The 20068-nt window shown below is 38.7% G+C and overlaps 2 protein-coding genes across 2 annotated transcripts; one reads left to right on the forward strand and one right to left on the reverse strand.

Annotated features, from left to right (window-relative positions):
• Positions 1 to 2216: 2216 nt before the first annotated feature.
• LOC133716021 (aspartyl protease family protein 1-like) lies at positions 2217 to 8778 on the forward strand. Its single transcript, XM_062142751.1, has 10 exons — positions 2217 to 2671; positions 2776 to 2911; positions 6450 to 6685; positions 6830 to 7054; positions 7179 to 7314; positions 7415 to 7488; positions 7569 to 7650; positions 7736 to 7799; positions 8307 to 8378; positions 8463 to 8778. The coding sequence occupies exons 1-10, from the start codon at positions 2232 to 2234 to the stop codon at positions 8549 to 8551; spliced, it is 1554 nt and encodes a 517-aa protein (XP_061998735.1). The 5' UTR covers positions 2217 to 2231; the 3' UTR covers positions 8552 to 8778.
• Positions 8779 to 9314: 536 nt separating this feature from the next.
• On the reverse strand, positions 9315 to 12821 carry LOC133716049 (pre-rRNA-processing protein esf1). Its single transcript, XM_062142788.1, has 7 exons — positions 12180 to 12821; positions 12016 to 12090; positions 11585 to 11820; positions 11342 to 11504; positions 11020 to 11145; positions 10083 to 10798; positions 9315 to 9875 (listed from the first exon to the last, which is right to left on the reverse strand). The coding sequence occupies exons 1-7, from the start codon at positions 12741 to 12743 to the stop codon at positions 9605 to 9607; spliced, it is 2151 nt and encodes a 716-aa protein (XP_061998772.1). The 5' UTR covers positions 12744 to 12821; the 3' UTR covers positions 9315 to 9604.
• Positions 12822 to 20068: the final 7247 nt, after the last annotated feature.

Raw genomic sequence — 20068 nt, forward strand, 5'->3', positions numbered from 1 at the left:
ATTCGGGCCGGTTCGGTTTTCGGGCTTTTTCGGGCCCAAAATGTCAGTTTTGCCCGTTTTGTCAGTTTTGGTACCTGGAAGACTGGAATGCATATCAAATTATAATGCTGTGAAATAAACTCATTAACATAACTGTAATCAATTTGCAATAATCAAGTTTAGCCACAGTTTACAGTTTACAACACAAACTCAAGAGTCCAGAATACATTGTCCAACAGAAAACAATCCAAATTGTCCAACAGAAACATAAACGCTCTGTTAATGCTACATGATCCCCATATTTCTCAGCTAAAGTTCTCCAAATATCAGGAACTGCCTGCCACTCATCGGCTACCAAGGTACCATTACCATCTAGTAATGCACTTTCTAGAACTGGAGAAAACCTTCTTATCTGCACTTCATCTGTCTGTAACAGAATAATTTTGATATAAGATACAAATACATTTCAGAACCTTCTAGCTGTTTATCAATCTGTATATCAGAATATGTTTACAAATCCAAATTCTTTAGCTTTGCCAAGCTAAGAGAAACAAACAAAATTTCGAAGAGCTAATCCAGATCCTGCAATCCCACGCGGCTCAACAAGGCACCTCAATGTTCTACATAAGTTACTTAACTCTACATCAGCTCAATCAAAATAAAATATTGTTCTTCAACCCTTAACAAATTCAGTTTATCATAGCCCAAACTCTGATATTACTTTGGTTCTCAACAGATTCACAGTAAAATATTGTCCTTCAACTCTCAACAAATTCAGTTCGTCCAAGCCTAAACTCTGATATTACTTTGGTTCCCATTGACTTATACAGTCTTACATCAATAAATAGCTACAGATCTGACATGTCATAATAGTTCAGAACTCTCAGAGACAATAAATCAAACATCTTCTGTGCATTATATGCTTACCTGATCGGAAGAGTTGATCGGATTATTGAAGACGAAGCAAAGGCCTATCGGATCTCAGAGCGGCTCGGACTTGCGCCAAGTCGGCAACGGCGAAATCGGGAGCTGTAACAGCGCACGGATCGTGTTCTTGTTTCGATTTAAGAAGAAATTGAAGGGTGACGGAGGAGAGACTGAGAGAGAGAGAGAGAGATAGACAACCTTGAAGGCGCAGGGTAAACCCCAAAGGCGAGGATCCGACTTCGAACCTGGTCGAGGTGGTGGAGGGCTCGGAGAACCCCAAGGGGGTCGGCGCCGGAGCTGGAGAATTCAGCGAAGAAGGCTCGGAGTTCGGCTTCGCGGATGTTGAAAGCGGAGTGGAGATCGGAGGATTAGGAAGAAGTACCAGATATAGAATTCGTCCCAGAGAGCCCCTTGAAGCAACGCCTTTGATTAATCATCCTAAGTTCAGAAGGTGGCTCGGAGATAGGAAATAAATTTGGGGCTTAGACTGAGATAGTGAGATGGTATCGATAGTTCGATACTATCGAGTATCGACAAGCAAAGAGAGGGCGGCTGAGGTCGAGTTAGTCGACTGGAGGAGTGTAGCCTTTACTCCTTTAGGGTTGTTTAATTTTTTTTTAATATTTAACTTATTATTATAACACCCAATCATGGACTGACATGTGGCATATGCTACAGTATTCGGGTCGGTTCGGGTTTTCGGGCCCTAAAAATATGAAACCCGAGACCGAACCGATTACATGAATTCGGGTCGGGCTTTAGACCGAACCAAAAATTTCAATTCTAAAACCGAACCGAATCGGGCTTTTTTCCTCAGTTCGGGTCGGGTTCTCGGTCTTTCGGGTCATGACGCCCACCCCTAGTATAAGTCATCATCTTCATCTAATCGTTGTTATTTTTTTTTTTTGGTCTGACATCTTCATCTCATCAGATATGTGTAATTCACGCTTCTTGAACCAAAAAAATGTTCAGGTCTCCTTAACTCCTTTGGTCGTCTGTTGAGTAGTGAGGGCGCAAAGAACACGTAAGTTGATTTCCAAATCCATTAATCACTCACAAACGTCCACCCAGTCCAACTCTTTATTAGTGGTCTGACTCCCGCCAAATCCATGTGCTGCAAGAAATTAATGGAAGCCATTAACCAAGTCTCACCGTGTCTCCCTTCTATTGGCGCATTGTTTTTCTCCAGTAGACTACGTGAAACTGCGGGATCCCCTTCAGTCCTTCACCCGCGAGTACGTCTAACATGCAGTGACCAAACTTAACAATCATGCATATCACTGTCTCTGATCAACGGTCACTTGACTTCGGATTCAATACGCGTAATGCCGCCCAATCCTGGAATCCCCGGAGCCAAATCAGCCAATCCCTTCACACATGCATGCATATATATAAAACAAGACCCACGTTTCAAAGTCGGATTATTCCAGAGTCCAGACACTTCCTCTGAAGCCATGGCCTCCTGCACTTCCAGAGCTCCTAGTAGCAACTCTACTCTCTTGCCTTTTTTACTGGTTTTCGTATTGGGTTTGGCTTGTCGGAGCTGTAACGGGTTTGGGACGTTCGGGATTCCTTTCCACCACCGGTCCTCGGATCCCGTCACCGGAATTCTCGGCTATGATGAGCTCCCGCAAAAGGGGAGTCCTGAATATTACACTGCCATGACTCACCGGGACCGGTTGATCCGAGGCCGCCACCTCGGCGAAACGACGCCGCTTACTTTCGTTTACGGCAACGATACTTACCGGATTGCCGCTTTTGGACAGTATGAGCCTTTCACCAAGTTTTTTGATGACTTTCTGTGCACTTTGTTGTGTTAGAAATTTATAAAGATTAAATCTTTGTTTCGGTCTTGGTCTGAAATTTCAGCTTGCATTATGCGAATGTTTCTGTTGGGACTCCAAGGACTTCGTATCTTGTGGCTTTGGATACTGGCAGTGATTTATTGTGGTTGCCCTGTGATTGTATCAGTTGTGTGAAGGGAGTTAATACATCCGATGGAGAGGTAATTAATATTGCTTAAGAGCACCTTCAACAGTTTTCTTATATTTTGATTTTTCTTTATTTTTAGAAAAATTGAATCTCCTGTAACTAACTGTATTTTAGGATAGCGAGGAAAGAAAAAATAAATTTTTTTAAATTTAAGAAATAATTATGGAGATTTTAGAGATTGTTGTAAATTCGTTAAAAACCTAGCCACAACGACTAGGGTTGAGAGAAACTTGAATTTTCCCTTGTTTTCTTTGCAAATTCTTCTTCGTTATCGGAGATTATGGTGGACCGATGTCTTCTTTTCCTTCTTCTCTTCCTGGCCTGCCTGGGTAGTGAGGCATCTATTGTTTTTGGTTTTACTGATGGTGATCCTTTGGTTTTTGGGAACGAGACTTGGGCCGGCGGCGCGACGACGGTAGGCCTCCAATGTAGCGGGGCTTTGTGTCCACGCAGGCGTCCGCGGTGATCCAAATCCGACTGCAATCGAGATTGGTGTTGGAGATAGGTTCTTGGTTCTTGGCCTGTCGGCTGTGATGGTAGGTGGGGATGTGATTCAGATCAGGACGGTGTCAAGAGGTGACGTTGGAGGTGTTATTCCGGGTTTGGGCGATGGCAACGGGACCTGGAGAGGGTGCGAAGGTGATGTTTAGATTAGTTCTGGTGGCAGCAACGTTGTGAGAGGTAGATCTAAAGACTATAACATGGTGGTGGCCTTTGCTGGTAGAGGTTAGTGGTCTTTTCGTGACGGTGGCCCAGATTGCGTTGATCGGGCGCCAGCTTTTGGAGCTACCTGGATCTCTGAGGTACACGGCGGCGGTGTAGCTCCAGGCTGGAGAGACGGAAGGTGTGGCGGTGGTTGTGATGATGGAGGTGGCGGCCCCGCTGCTGGTGGAAGGTAAGTTAGAGGCGGTAGACTAGAGGACGAGGTGCCCAATTGCTTAGGTGCTCTCAGCAATTTCAATTGGGACTGGGGTTCAAACCTTAGGGTTTGGACCTTGGGCTAGGCTTTAGTGAGTTAGGGTCCAGTTTTTGAATATGCATTTTGTTTTTTCCTTTTTGTTGGTATTGGGTGATTGACATCTCGCTGATTCATTTCCCAAAAAGTAAATGATTAAGGAATCAACGGGTTATCAGGTTTGAGATATCTTGCTAAAGATGTTCACTTCACTTGTGCCCTTTTGATTACTCATGATTGATGTCAAATAGTTTTTTATGTGCTTCATTGTTCCGTAAAAAAGTAGAATTGTTTAGGTAATAGCGTTTTTGCTAGCCCCATGAGAGTAGGTCATTATGTATGATTTCACTGATCAATAAAAGAGTTTAAAAGATTCTTAAAAAAAAAAAAAATAGACTATGTTATATAATTCAACTACGAATAATATAGGACTCCCTCTACAGTAACAAATATTCATTTATCGATAAAAAAAAATTTATTCATTTATTAATAATATAATAAAATAAATTTTAAATACACCCCTTCAATTACTTAATGCACATCCCTGATATTTTTTTGTCTTATTTTTTCATCAAACTTTCATTAAATAAATAAATGAGAAAAACTTAAGAAAAAAAATAGGTCGACTATGTATTATAAATTTTTATTTAATACATTCTTTTTTGTTTTATTGTGGAATTAATTTTGGCACATATCAATATGGTAATTACTAATTACCCTTCTTTCTCACATAAGTGAGGTTGATATATCACTAGAAGATTGAATAACTTAACTTTATTATTGTGTGGAGTAGGCAAGGTCGGTCACATTACCTTGATAGAAGGTTACCCTCTATTCGACGTATTTATATGCGTGGAAGTATGGTCGGCCATACTATTGGAACTGTTTTACATACCTGTGCGTCATCAAATGCTTAATTGCATCCCTTCATACCTTTGTTAGGTTTTATTTCCGATGCTTTATTGCATTTAGTATTTCCCTTATTATTTTATATTTTGATGTAGTTTCTACATCTTTAAGTTGTAATTTTTCTTATGTTTATTATTAATAAAATGGTTGACTATTATTCTAAAAAAAAAAAAAAAAAACCTAACTTTATTATTTTTATTGTTTTTCAAGTTGAAAAACTTGATACCTCTAAGATTTTAAAATATTCAATATATGTTAATATCTTCGTGATCGATATAGTCATAGTCAATATTAAAATCGCTAAAGAATGAGCCATGGTGGTTGTTTTGCAAACAAAGTGATTGATCATGATGTATTCATGTATCTAAGGTATATTTGATGGTTTTATAACTTCTTATGGTTTGTGTTGACTGGTTCTCTTGGGCATGGTCTGTTAGGGTTTCCCATATCTGGGCTTTTTGGTTTCCATGGTGGATCTTGGGCTTTAGGTGGGCTTGGTTGTTTTGTGCTCACAAATCTCTAAATTTTTTTTTTTTTTTTTTACTTTAGTTTTGGGCCTTTACTCTTTTAAACAAAAGAATGATGGATCTATCTTTTTCTCTTTTTGAGTAGGGAAGATCGACAAGAAACTTGTAGCCTTGTAGGTAGTTTTATTTGATTTCGGGGTTATTTAGTTTCTTATTTTTGCGCTTAATAAAAAAAGGTGGTGTGCTAGGGGTATGCTCAATAGTATACTCGCGTTAGGAGTGTGCTAGGGTTGTGTGCTCTATGTAATGGCTTCTACTGACGGCCCTATGGGCAAATCATTATTGTACTACTTGCTAAAATGCTTAAAGAGATTGACCTTTTCAAATAAAATAAAAAAAGTAATAATTTTTCGTTATCCCATCATTATTTATTGAGCTAATTTCATTTTACCTCCCTAACATTTACATGTTAAATCAATTGTGGCCTTGCACTTTTAATTTCGTCACATGTACCCCTGTACTCTCTAATTTAATCAATCATGTCCAATAATTTATTTTTTTGTCAATTGTATTTTGTAAATTGAAAATGTGGCTCTAATGGGCCCCCTTATATGATGACGATTCACTAATGTGACATACAAAATTATATCATATGTGACTACAATTTCAAAATACATCACACAATAGTTGACAAAAAAGCCAAGGTTAGATAAGATTGATTGAAATTGGTAAGTACAGGTGCACACGTGATGAAATTAAAAGTGCAGGGGCACAAATAATTTAGGGTGTAAAGATCAGAGAGGTACGTAAAATGAAATTTGCCCTTATTCATTTATAAAGATTTTATTGTATGTCATTACTTATTCTATGAAATATTGTAGTACGTAGAGTAAGTTTGAAAAGCTATAGATTTATCCTTGTAGCATAGTAGTTTATCCGTGTTGAATGAATCAACTACTGGCATGCTTCAGGTTGTGAGCTTCTAGATCATAAAGGAATGTCGTCATAAATGTACTCAAACTTTAAAGGGTAGCAAAATTACCTTGTTCTCTCGGAACGCTTCAGGTTGTGTGGTTGTGTTGTTCATCAAAATTTTCTGAGTGCCTGGGAAAAATACACCATCCGGATGGATCAACATTGTTTGTGGCTCAGTGCATTTGATCTTCGAGGGGATCGGTAGGAAACAAGTTCTGATGGTGTATTTATGTCTTTACATGCAGGTGGTGGATTTTGACATCTACAGCCCTAATAAATCAACAACAAGCAAAAAGGTTCCTTGCAACAGCACATATTGCGAACAACAACAGCTGTGCTCTTCACCAAGTAGTGATTGTCCTTATTTTATTAACTATCTTTCTCCTAGCACTTCATCTTCTGGAATCGTAGTAGAGGACGTTTTGCACTTGACTACTGATGATGCTAAACTAAAAGGTGTCGAGGCGCCGATAGCCTTTGGGTAAGTAATTCTCTCATTTCTTCCCTAACTTTTTGTAATCGAGCATGCAGTGTTGCTACTGACTACTGAGTATATATATTCCTAGACATTTCAGTTTAAACTGGTTTAGGGAACTTCTGATGTTGATGCTCTACTCTATTGCAGGTGTGGTAGGTATCAGACTGGTATATTTTTAAGTGGGGCAGCTCCCAATGGTTTATTAGGGCTTGGTATGGATGGTGTATCCATTCCTAGCATGTTAGCAAAACAGGGGCTTGCTTCAGATTCTTTTTCCATGTGTTTTGGAATTGATGGAGGTGGGAGAATTAGATTTGGTGATAATGGAAGTGTAGGCCAACCAGAAACACCATTCTATGTCAGAGATATCCAGTAAGTGGTTAACTTAGATGTGCATATGCAGATGACAGGTGTCCATACTTTGGAAATTTTTTTTTACTTTAATAGTTTAATATGTCAAAATTTTACAAACCTTCTGCTCTTGAACTTGTACCAGTCCAACTTACAACATTACGGTTACTCAAATAGCCGTTGGAAAAAGTGTTGCTGATCTTGAATTCTATGCAATTTGGGACTCTGGTACCTCATTTACGTACCTAAATGATCCAGCTTACACCCAGATTTCCAAGAGTGTAAGTAGTTTAATTCTGTGTTTCATAAATACAATCTTGAGTTTCTGGTTTATCATATGTGTATGTTTATCATCTAAGTGATGTTATCGTCTTTTTTCAGTTCAACAGCGCCATCAAAGATAAGCGGGTGACAGATAATTCTGATCTTCCTTTTGAATATTGTTATACAGTCAGGTAATTCTATCGGAAGACAATCTTTGTTTGCAATTTTTGTCTTTCAAAACCTCCAGGCACTTACTTAACTTTATGTGCAGTCCAAATCAAACGTTGAATTTGACAATGAAAGGCGGAAAGCATTATAATGTTATTGATCCACTTGTAGTTTTTTCTGATGGGGTAATTTTAATTTCCTCTACTTTTAGCATTTCCAAATCCTGCTTTTGCATCATATCATGCTAAACTTTACTATTCTGATCCCCAGGAAGGAAATATACTGCTCTATTGTCTGGGCGTTGTCAAAAGTGAAGATGTAAATATCATTGGACGTGAGTATCTCTTTCTAAGTTCTAACACTTTGCTGATCTCACAATTCTTTTTTCATGCTCTTCTGTCATTCTGGATGTTTTATTTTTTATACCAATAATGCTCCCTTAATTATACTACCGAGATATTGTACTTTGCTGCGGCCTCTGTGAGTTCTTTGTTGATTGATTAACTGCATGATGTTTATGATTCTATGAAGATCATGCAATAATTAGTTTTAGAGTTGGATTCTAGTCTACTACTAGAAAAACTCATCAACTTCTAGTAGCAGGTAACAATTTCAAGAATGATCCTTTTCTGTATCCAAAATCGTACTCAACATATGTAATTCTGAGAAACAACAAACCTTGATTAGGAAACTGCTTGATGACAATCCTTATAACCAGGTTTTACAGACATGTACCGGGGTTGATTTGTACCGCCTTATAATCATCACAGACAGTCAAATGTATTTGTTCATGTTCTCATCTATTGTAGCCTACAATGATAATTTACTGATCTTCATGCAGAAAACTTCATGACCGGTTACCGTATAATCTTTGATCGCGAGAAGATGGTACTGGGTTGGACAGAGTCAGATTGTAAGTCTTACTTCCATCCTTTACATAAACATCTCCGCAAAATATTTTCTCTGTGTCATTATTGAGATGTTTTCCTTCTTTCAGGTTACAATGATGAGGAAACCTCAACTGTTCCCATCAGTCCATCCGAATCTCCCTCCTCATCCAAATGTCCGGCCGCATCCCCAACTTGAAAGAGTTTTATTTATGTTGGTTTTTTGTTTTCTTTTCATTCGAATAATTGTAGAAGTTCTATTCTACAAGGAGTTGGTTTGTATTGACTAATTCTCTAGGAGAATCCCTTGAGTCTCGGAGTTGTTAGACATGGGATTAGTCGTTGCTATTTTCTGCTATGTTTGTTGTTGTACTTGCTATTTAAGCAATCCCCCCGTCAATAAAATCAGTACTTTGAATTCAACAATCTTCTTCGCTAGTATGCTGTTTAGTCAAGTTCGAATTATAACACCACGGTCTATCCAGAAGCGACAGTTAACACCACTTCTAAAATACCATCAGCCCCATCACCAAGTGATTCACCCAAATTGAACTCTTTTACTTGTGCACTCATCATGGTTCCTTCTGCAATTTTTGCCATTGTTTAATTATTCTTTCTGGGTGCCAGAGGTTTTCTCGACCCTGTATTATATGTATTCATAATCATAGGCATTTCTTCCAGGTAAATTATTCAGGAAATTGACTTCCAATTTTTGGTATACAAAACTGTCAACGCGGGGTTGTACAGTTTTCTTCTATCACAGAAATGGAAGTAGATGACTTGGTTTCTTCTTCTAACATACGTATCATTTTCAACATACATTTTGGGCTTGGGGTTTGGTTGTTGGGGCATCTCTAATTAACTTGGGCCGGATCTCACCACTTCTAGGCAAACTATATTTGCGGCAGTGGGTCAAGTGGCTTCTGGGTTTGGTTGTTGGGCGGTAGGCTTACAGAGAAGTATGGTTGAAAAAAATTTCATGATTTCTTACTGTATCTCATAAATAACAGGAGCTACACAGAAATACTTGCGAACAAAGTACTCTACATGTGATCTTATTGTATCGCATAATAAGGAAAAAGAACCAAAACTGCCTTCCACCAGAAGAATAAAAATTTAAGTTTTGCAAGATAGACTATCATGACTTGACCTGAGCAGGTGTGCTTGATTACTGAATCCTCCAACTTGGAATTTTATTTCTTCGAATGATGCTTCAGGCAATGAAGAGATACGCCCTTGGTTTCAATAGGTTTCATTTTCGTCCAACTTTGGCCTTCTTCTTAACTGGTTGTACCAAGGTTCGGGGATCCTGCTCAACTTTTGTTTCCTTTTTACCTTGGAATTGCAAAATTTCCTCTTTCTTTTCGAAGGGCTTGGCTTTCATCTTAATTGATTTGATTAATGAAGATTTCTCTATCTTTGATGAGAAACCCTCGGATTGTACTTTTACTTCCCTTTCTGGCACTTCCTCTGGGTCACCCTTCTGTTGTCTCAGTGCTGCCTGCCGGGCATATGTTGCACTCCTGCAAAACCAAAACCACAAGTCTTTGTAACCAATATTTATTGTCTGTGAATGAAAAGTATTAGAGCAACTATTGGAGCCATAATTTGATGTTTGGAACCAAAGAAGACCATTGACTTGTATATCTTTCAAAATCTTCGCCAAGATCCTGGTATATACAGATAAATAATTGCTTGTCATAATATCAAGTAAAACCGAAGGGAGATACCTTTTGAATTGCGGATCTGTTGGATCCAGAGCAAAGAGGGGTGAGGTGAACATGACAGCAAAGCGTGGATCTTCCAAATCAGCAGTTGGTATATTGTTCTCCTCCGGAACTTCCTTACCCTTCTTTCCCTTTGCCTTTTTACGTTTCAAATTGTATCCCTTTACACCTTTATCTGCTCCCTTGTCATCAGCAAGTAATAACTCAAGCTCATTTCTACTTGCTTCTGCTTCCTTTTCCATATCTTGGCGCTGCTTTTCTTCTTTGTTACTTTTACTCCGAGACTCCTTTTTACTCTTTTTAACTGAAGGTTCTTCAATGAAGAAATCATCTGGCTCTTCTTTTGCTTCTTGATCAGAATCACTACTCTCATCCTCTGATGAATCATTAGACCTATTTCTCTTAGCCTTCTTTTTCTCACGTCTTTTTCTGAGATAGGCATCCCAAACTGTTTCTGATTCCCTATCCTTCTTTTCAAGAATGCGCTTGCTTAAATCCTCCAAGCCAGTATTGAAGGTGACCTCCATATCCTGGCCATCCTCTTCACCATCCTCATCTGAACCATCCCCATCTCCAGACTGGATTAAAGCACGGTACATATCTCTTTTCTTACTCTTTTTATCAGGCTTATCCTCTGCATCATCTGCAGCCTCATCCTCGACCTCATCACTTTCACTCTCATCAGAAGCCAAAAACTCCTTCATTTCCATTTCATCAAGCTACAAGTAAACCAATATAATCTCAGATATAACCATAATGTCTAACAAAAAATTATATATTAGCTGATAGTTATTTAGTTGCTCCTTCAATCATATTTGGAAGTCCTAAACTTTTCAGATTACTTTAACATAATGTCCATTCAGATAAGCGTAACTAATGTGAAATCCGCAAGAACTTAAAGAAATTGTAAGCAAGACAACAGCAAATAGTTTCTACTGACCTGATCAGCAGTGAATTTTCGTTTCAAGGTCCTTCGCCCTGGTTCATCCTCATCCCAAGAAATATCAATTTTACTTTGCTGCAGAGCTCTAGTTTGGAAGTCCAAACCAACATAGTTTGAAGGTACCTGACAAAAGCCAAAGACTTTACAATGATTACTATGTTTTATAAGAAAATCCCACTGATATCCTTTTTGTTAGAGAGGAAAAAAAAAAAAAAAAATCAGTTTCTACATTACATACTTCTCTTATATGGAGAATATAGCACATAGAACTAGTTGCCCAAACTCTATAATCTTATCGATGAATGATTGAAACATATACCTCCGTTGCAATATCACGGGGTGGATGCTTAATTTCCAATGAATCAGGGATGAATCTTAGATCAAGAGTATTTGATGACCTTTCAAACTCAACTCCATCACAATTTCTGTAAAGGTAATCTGCTGTGGCAATTGAGTCACATTCCACTACAGCATAGTAGTACCTGGTGAAGATGCTATATCAGCAACAGATAAATAACATATAAGCTAGAAACCAAAAACCAACACAAGCATGAATAACCACCTCAGCCGGCTTTTCTCATAAGCACGCATTTTCTGATTAATAAGCTCGTCATCGTCATCGTCATCATCACTTTCTTCATCACCTTCCTCATCTTTCTTATCAAATAGCCCAACAGGACCATGAATTTCTTCCTCTTTCATACGCTGAATTCCAAAGTCTGATGGATACACAGCAACAGACTTAATTTCTCCACCTTTCGGAAGAAATGACCTCAACACCACAAACAAGTCAACAGCCTACACGACACACAGAGCAGCAACACTCAGTTTCCAGTACATCACTCTTAACGGTGGAAGCTTGTAGATACTCTTTTCATTTTAATAATGAAAATTCATTTCGTATTTGCATAAATTTCAATGCCACAATGTTGTCACTTACATAAGTAAACGTAATCAAATCAATGCCAAAGCTCAAAAATTGAGAGCACATACCTTAACATACCTCCAATCCAGGTTAACAACAGCAAGCCTGTGAGTTTCCTTCTCAATTTCCGGTATATTTTCGTTCTGTTCATACAATAAATCCAGTAATTACATAAACAAATCACCACTAATCACAACTTAACAAATACAAAGCTTAATAATTTCAACAATACCTGCATTGCCGGCATACCGTCCTCAAAAACCACCTCATCTTCTTCTTCATCATCATCCGTCCCCGTATCCGTCGTCGTCTCTGATTCGCTTCCGGCCACATCATCCTCCTCCAATTCCTCACTCTCGCTCTCCTCCTCTTCCAAATTCGCCTTCTCTTCTTCCTCCTCACTCTCACTCTCCTCCTCTTCCAATTTCACCTTCTCTACTTCTTTCTCACTCTCAACCTCTTCGTCGCTCAATTCGTCTTCTTCCTCATCCTCTTTGCTATTCACCTTATCGTACTTGACCCCCTCTTGGTCCTCGTTGGTCTGATAGTAGTGGCGCAGCGCCTCGCCCGGGTCGGCCTTCTTCTTGAGCTTGCCGCGCTTGTCCGACGGAGCCGAGGACGAAGCGAAGCGGGGGTCGGTGAACATGGCCTTGAAGCGGTCGTCGATCTCGACCTTGGCCTTGTGCTTCGGAGCATTTTTGAACCGCGGGTCCCAGTGGACGGAGGCGAATCGCGGATCGGTGATGATGTTGTTATCTTCCTTCTTGTTCTTCCTGTTCTTCTTCTTCGACCCCATGGCGTCGTTTCAGTTTTCAGGCGAAGGCTGGAGGAAGGAGGGCTTAACGTTCTTTCTAGGGTTTTAGGAAAACACAAGGGACTGAATAGTAATAGTGGTAGACCTTAACTGAGAAATTTACCCTAGACTTTTCACCGAAGTTATTACAGGAGTTTACCGGGAAAAAAGTTACCTTAAAAATCTGTTGAGCCCAATCGAGACCGAACAAGCTGAATTGGGTTCAAATCCATATGATGCCTCGGGACTTGTGGCCCAAATCGGAAATATATTTTTCTATGATTCTATGGTAACTTTTGTGGTTTGCCACTCACCATCTCTCATCTATTGTATTATTTTCAACAGCATACACACGGGTTGCTGTAAATTATTGACGGTATGACGATTTTTCATGTTTGTTATAAATTCATAAATTATTGCTGACACTGGTGATTTTGTTATCCTTCTAATTCCTCTGTAATAATAAACTTTCTCATGTAACTGCTTAGCCTTAGCAGACATTCAAATCATAGTTACATACTCATTATGCATTGTTAGAAATCTATATTCTTTCAAGTCTAACTTGACCTTCTCTTTTTATTTATAACACGATCACATGATTTGATAATTGATGCATTTCTAATTTTCATATATATGTTGCTAAGTTGCTTCACTTTATTCACAACACCACATTAATTGATCTATTTACAGTTGTGAAATTAGAAGAGGAAGAACGTGATGTTTTAACGGGACCAATACCTCTACGTAAACACTATCAATTCAACCTTTATAAATAAGCAATAATCCTAAATATCATCTAGATAAAGAATTTCTTATAGAATTAATTGCCAATAATTATGTTTAGCGCTGCAGTTTAGAGATAATGAAATTAGTATTAACTTCAACAACAAAAAATGTAGTTTCTTCCAATATCCTATTTGAACTCCTATCAATGATTACCAAAAATTATAGAGAAAAGTAGTACAATGGAGGGAATGTGGATCTTGCATCTATATTGACCTCTTAAATAGTAGAAAGAGATTGATTTTTTTTGTCATGGTTAGTAATCCATGTTGAAGGTATATGTAATTCACACAATGCATGCATGCATATATGCCTCGTATTCTCACAGAAGTGGTGTGTGACATCAATCAACGTCCACATTTGCTCCTGCCTAGATGAGCCAGGACCTCGATTCTATATTCTTATTGCATATAAATAGTGTGCCACAATTCCAATGACGCTATATTTTGGGCTCATCACCTACTTGCCTTGCTGGAGTTACTGATGGCTCATTTAGTTATCTCTACTAATTAGTTTTCTATCGGTAAATTAGGGTTGACAATGACACAATTCGATAACACGACTTGAAACTTGTACAATTAAAAAACGGGTCGGTCATGGGTCAACTCGTCATGAGTCATGACCCTTTTAATAAATGGGTCGACCGCGGGTCAATTCGCCAATTAGTTTTATACCTGTAAATTAGGGTTGACAATTCGGACACAATTCGATAACATGACTCGAAACCTGTACAATTAAAAAACGGGTCGGCCACAGGTCAACTTGTCATGAGTCATGACCCTTTTAATAAATGGATCAATGGGTCGGTCGCGGGTCAATTCGTCAACATGAAGTGAACTCGTATTATATATATATAACCCGCATACACAAACCTAGGATTGTACAACTTGAAATATTTTCCTTCATCGTTATTGGATTAAATTATTCATGAATTATATATAATAATTTATAGGATTAAATACTTGTTACTCCTCGTACTTTTTCCTGAAAAACAGTTTAGTCCCTCGCCTTTTAAATTAAACTGGATAGTCCTTATTCTTTGCAAATCTCACACAACAGGTCCAAAATAATCCAAAATGACTATTATGCCCCTCATTTCCTATTTTTATTATTATTTTAATTTTTTTCTCTATTTTTTTAATTTTTCTCCTTTTTTTTTTTATATTTTCTCTCTCCCTCCTTCTCTCTCTCCCCTGACCTCTCGCTCCCTCTCTCTTCAGCACCAGCAGCGCTAGCAGTGGCTGATCCCACATTATCTCCCTCACCTCCTCCACCTACGGCCTCCTCACCATCGACCCGCCACCGTCACCATCACCCTCCCCTGGCCCGAGCCTCGTGGCCAGCAATCTCTCTCTCTCTCTCTCCAAATCCCCAAATTTGAAAAACTCAAAACCTCCTCTCCCTGCTTCTGCAAAATCAAGCTCACCAACTCCCCCCACCAGTTTTTCGTCGTCCCTCCCATCGTCGACCACGACGCCGCCCGCTCCCACTCCCACTCCCTGAACGCCTGCTTCAACCTCACCAAACCCAAAATCGAAACCCTAGCCTCTCCATCTTGTTCTTCTTCAGTTCTTCGACTTCTTCCCTTCTTCGTTCTTCCCCCATTCAATAATCCAAAAAAATTGAGAACCCTCATTTAATCTAAAATACCAAATCGGCCAATCCCCGCAAACCCTCATTCAATCATCTCATTCATCTGAAATCCCAGCAAACCATAAACCTTCTATCTTCACTTCTTCCCCAATTCGAAAAGACGAAAACCCAGAAAACCATCCAACTAGTTCATCTCAAATACGAAATCAGCAAATCCCAAACCTCGCTCCTCATTCAATCTTCTGAAATCCAAAATCCCAAACCTCCTATCAGCGTTCTACTGATAATGTTCTTGAGCTTTTCTGGGCTCCGAAGCCAACATAGCTTCCTGGGTCTTAGCGTTCGGGGTGGCGGTGTTGTCGGGGTGGCGGATCCATCTTGGCGCTCTACAACGAGTACGATCTCTCCGGCATCGAAGTCGTCGAGGAGGAGCTCGGCTGGGTCAGAGAGACCGACGACAAGTTGCGCGGCGAGGCCATGAAGGCGTTGGAGCTAGGGATGGAGGGGTTGAATCATGGGGAGGTGGCCATCAGGTTGCAGGTGTTCTCCGGTGGTTGCAGAGGGAAGAAAAGAGAGGGAGCGAGAGGTCAGGGGAGAGAGAAAATATAAAAAAAAAATGGGGAGAAAAATTAAAAAAATAGAGAAAAAAATTAAAATAATAATAAAAATAGGACATGAGGGGCATAATAGTCATTTCGGATTATTTTGGACCTGTTGTATGAGATTTGCAAAGAATAAGGACTATCCAGTTTAATTTAAAAGGCGAGGGACTAAACTGTTTTTCAGGGAAAAGTACGAGGAGTAACAAGTATTTAATCCTAATTTATATTATTCGTCTTGTAGAGTTTTAGTGAATTTAATCAATTCATGCATTTTTTAGTGAAATGCGTCACAATGCTAACCCTTTTAAACGAGTCATTTTGTCCAACATGATACGCCTAATTATTAGATGGGTTAAGCGGGTTGGAAACATGTAACCCGTTTAATAAATAAATTGGGTATGAGTTTAAATTTTCAACACGATTATTAAATAGATTGGGTTTGGGTTTGGGTTTGTCTCCTATGACACGACAAAAACCTTGGCCCAATATGATCCATCGACAGCCCTACTATAAATTGGTTGTTCGCGTCACGCGATGTGCATGGATTACACACGAAAAAACACGTTGAATTACGAAAATTCTTGTTTGAACCCAAAATTAACATTTTTCCTGACAAAGGCGACTCGAAGAAATCCGGGCCAATATCAGTGGCTCAAGCTATATATTGTCGACAAGTTCGAAATATATTATTTAAAGGCTAAATAAAGCCTACCTGCAGAATTATGAAAGATTATGCAAGCTGCAAAAAAAGACATGCCCATGCAAATATTCATACTCCATTCAATGAAGGAATATGGCATGCACGTAGGGAAGCATTCAACTACATTTCATGGTGGCCAATAGGGAAAACCTATCATGATTCCATTAGTGCTTAAGTGTTTAAACCATCATGATTCCATTAGTGCTTAAGTGTTTAAACCATCATGATTCCATTAGTACTTAAGTGTTTAAACCACCATGATTCCATTAGTGTTTAAGTGTTTAAACCACCATGATTTCATTAGTGCTTAAGTGTTTAAACCACCATGATTCCATTAGTGCTTAAGTGCTTAACCCATCATGATTTGTTTAAGGCCAACCACTATGGCTTCTATATATAGAGGCTACGACGAAGTAACAAGACACACAATTCATCAATACATCTCTACAATTATCCAAGTCTCTCCGGAGCAACCCCTCTCCTTCTTTTACCGGTGACCACACTCCAAGTCCCAGTCTCCTCAGGAGCCGACTATCAGTGTCAGCAAACCCTCTGTCAACATACTTCGGTCCTAGTCCCCTCGGGAGCCGACTGTAGTACCGCGACCACAACGGTTACGGAACCAACCAAGCAAGGGTAACGCCCTCGCAAACCAGCCAAGCTAAAGTCACGTTTTAGCAAGTTCTCCCCACTTCCCAGTGATTTTCGCTCTGCTCGATCTACGACGTCGAGTATCGATTGTGTGACCTTGAGAAGATTTCTCCTCACTCATATCTCTCTTGAGAAGATTTCTCCTTACTCAGATATTCCTTAAAGGAAAAAGCCAGTGAGGCTTCGCGGGGAACAAGGAGATAGGATTCTCATCAATATTTGAAGAAGCTTAGCAAAAGTCCTCACCACGAGGTGTTGGATCATAATTCATATACATATTTGTCACCTAAAACATGGAAATTACTTGTTCTAAAGTCCAAATTTAATGTTGACTAATCCAATTTCATTATTTCCCTAATCTTGTACTTTTACTTTACCTTTGCGTTTATTTATATATATTTATTATGTTTTCCTTATCATGCTAGGAAATGATGGAGAAGAATGAAAATGCACTAAAAAGTCAACCTTAGAACATTTTCTTACTCCGGCTAGGAGAAAGTGAGCTAGACAAGGAAGAAGGAGCGGACGACTGACCAAATGAACTCCAAATGAGCTGAAACTCTCCAGATCTATTCTAGACATCCTAAAAAACATTTCTTATGAAGAGTCCAAGAGCCAGATAGAAGTGGAAGGCCTTCAAACAATCAGTCCAATTTTCTGCATAAGCAAAACTGGAAAACTGGACCTGTAAGGAGTCTAGTAGCGTTTCCGGCCCAACTACTATTCCAAAAATTCTGAAATTCTAACAGGATAATCTACACTCATAGAGGAACATTTAATATGAAGAAATCGGAGGCCCATGATGGAGTCTTGGTGGAGAAATAATTGAAGGAATAAAGGGGCAGAAAGTGACCTAAAAAAACAGCTCAACATATTCCTACCCACATGAAGAAAGCTAGATGCTTTTCTCTTTTTCCTTCGATATATTTTTCTACTCCATCCTCTTTAATATATCATCATCACTTCCATATTTCTGCACCTTCATGCTTTGCTTTCATTTCATCATTACTCCATCTTTTCCATATTTTACAAACCAATTCCATACTCCACTTTCATTATTTTTATTTCACTCATCATTTCACTCTTCTTTTTCTTCCCTATATAAACACATTCTCTTCTCACTCTCAACAGCAACCATTCCATCCCATTACATCTTCTTTCTCTGTTCATCCCCCTCATAAAACCTCTATATCCATCTCCCAAAATCCAAACACATAATATCCATATCCCACAACTACCATCACTACCACTCAAAATTGGCCAAAGGAGCATCATATCTTCATCACCATTCCATTTATCATCACCATCAAGAAGCTTATCATCCATCCATTCCACCATCAAGGAGGATTCAAGGAGCATTGAAGGAGGAAAACAAAGAAGGAGTTAGCCATTGATTTGTCAAGCTTCAACTTGTTCATTCTTTCCTTAACTCTTTAATTTACCTTGATTTACTTTATAGATTTGATGCCAATTTGTATGACTATGAGTGAGTAGTTACTTTGTTGGGGTTAGGGTTGAAAGCCCTAGCCAAACTTGTATGAATTGTTGTTTTAATTTACATTTGATATTATTTGTGATTTTCATCTTCATATGCTAATTCAAGAAGTGAACGCATTTATTCAAACTTAACTAATTTGAATGTGTTGTGTTTGTCATCTCATAAAAAAATGTTTAGGGAGTAGTTAACCTTGAGCATTGATAGCATGATAGCATCTTCTATGTGCATGTGAAGGTTGTGAGTTAAAATCACCTAGATCTAGGATTGGTTTGCTTGCATAATTATCTAAACTCAAAGCTTTATGCATCTAGGAACAATGAATTGAGACTTAACCGGTAATAGAATTGTTCTTAGGTAGTTAATTCTAGACTTATCCGGTTGGAATTAATAACATTAAAGAAGTTTAAGCATTTGTAGTCTTATCCGGATGCAAAGAGGGTAATTGGAAAATTAGAGTAGCATCACTTGTATTTGAACTTCAATACTTGCAATGGAGGTTAGTGGTAGACAATCCAACCCCTAACTTCATCCATTATTTTACTAGTTTAGTTTATATTTGAGCATTTATTTTAATTTGGTTCACCACTCTATCCAACAAACAATTTCACTACCACCACAATGCACATACTCACCATGAGCCTAGATTTTCTTGTGAATTTAGGTTTATGATTGTACATTTGCATATTCTAGCTCTCCTTAGGTTAACACCCTAGCTAGTGAAAGGAATCCAATCCTCGTGGGTTCGACAACCTTTCTTAAATCCCTATACTATTACTTGTACCCCTTATACTTGAGGGTGGCTATTTGGCTAACACGAGGCACAAAGAATCCCGCGACGAGGTTGGTGCTCTCCTCGTCCACAATCGCTCGAAAGAAGTCAGGTCAAGGGACACCCCCGACGACCACACCCGAACGGTGCTGGCACGCCCGCGCAGAAAAGAGACTGTTGACCAGCTGCAACAAAACTGGAGCCAAACATTCTCACTTCAAGATATAAAGGAACTTTAATTCTTTAATATATACAAGTGCATAATACATTACTAAAATTTTTTTTTAGAAAAGTGTCATATTTTACTGTGAAAGTAGTTAAGTTTGAGACAATATCACGCAACGATTAATTAATTAATGACTGAACAATAAGTCTCGTTAATATGTTGTTTACTTTCTTGCCTTTAGAACATTTTTTAATTGAAAATTGTACCTATTCAAGGTGATACGTAATTTACCCTAAGGATCTACATTAGTTCACATTGTCCTAAAGATCTAAGTCGTTTGAACAAAAAAAAAAATAAAGAAATTACTTTTCTTTTCACAAATCAAACGAAATCTAAGAGTGCGGGTCACACATGCATTGAGGTTAAATTTTCCCATAGGATAGGAAATTAAATTTCTCACAAACTTCCCTTTTTAGTATATGGTAACATAAGAAAAGTCATCTAAAAAGTAAATTTAATTTGTAATTAATGTAATAAGATAAGAATGAGGAAACATGAATCTCGTG

The sequence above is a fragment of the Rosa rugosa genome, chromosome 1 (assembly GCF_958449725.1).
Source record: "Rosa rugosa chromosome 1, drRosRugo1.1, whole genome shotgun sequence".
Taxonomy (NCBI): domain Eukaryota; kingdom Viridiplantae; phylum Streptophyta; class Magnoliopsida; order Rosales; family Rosaceae; genus Rosa; species Rosa rugosa.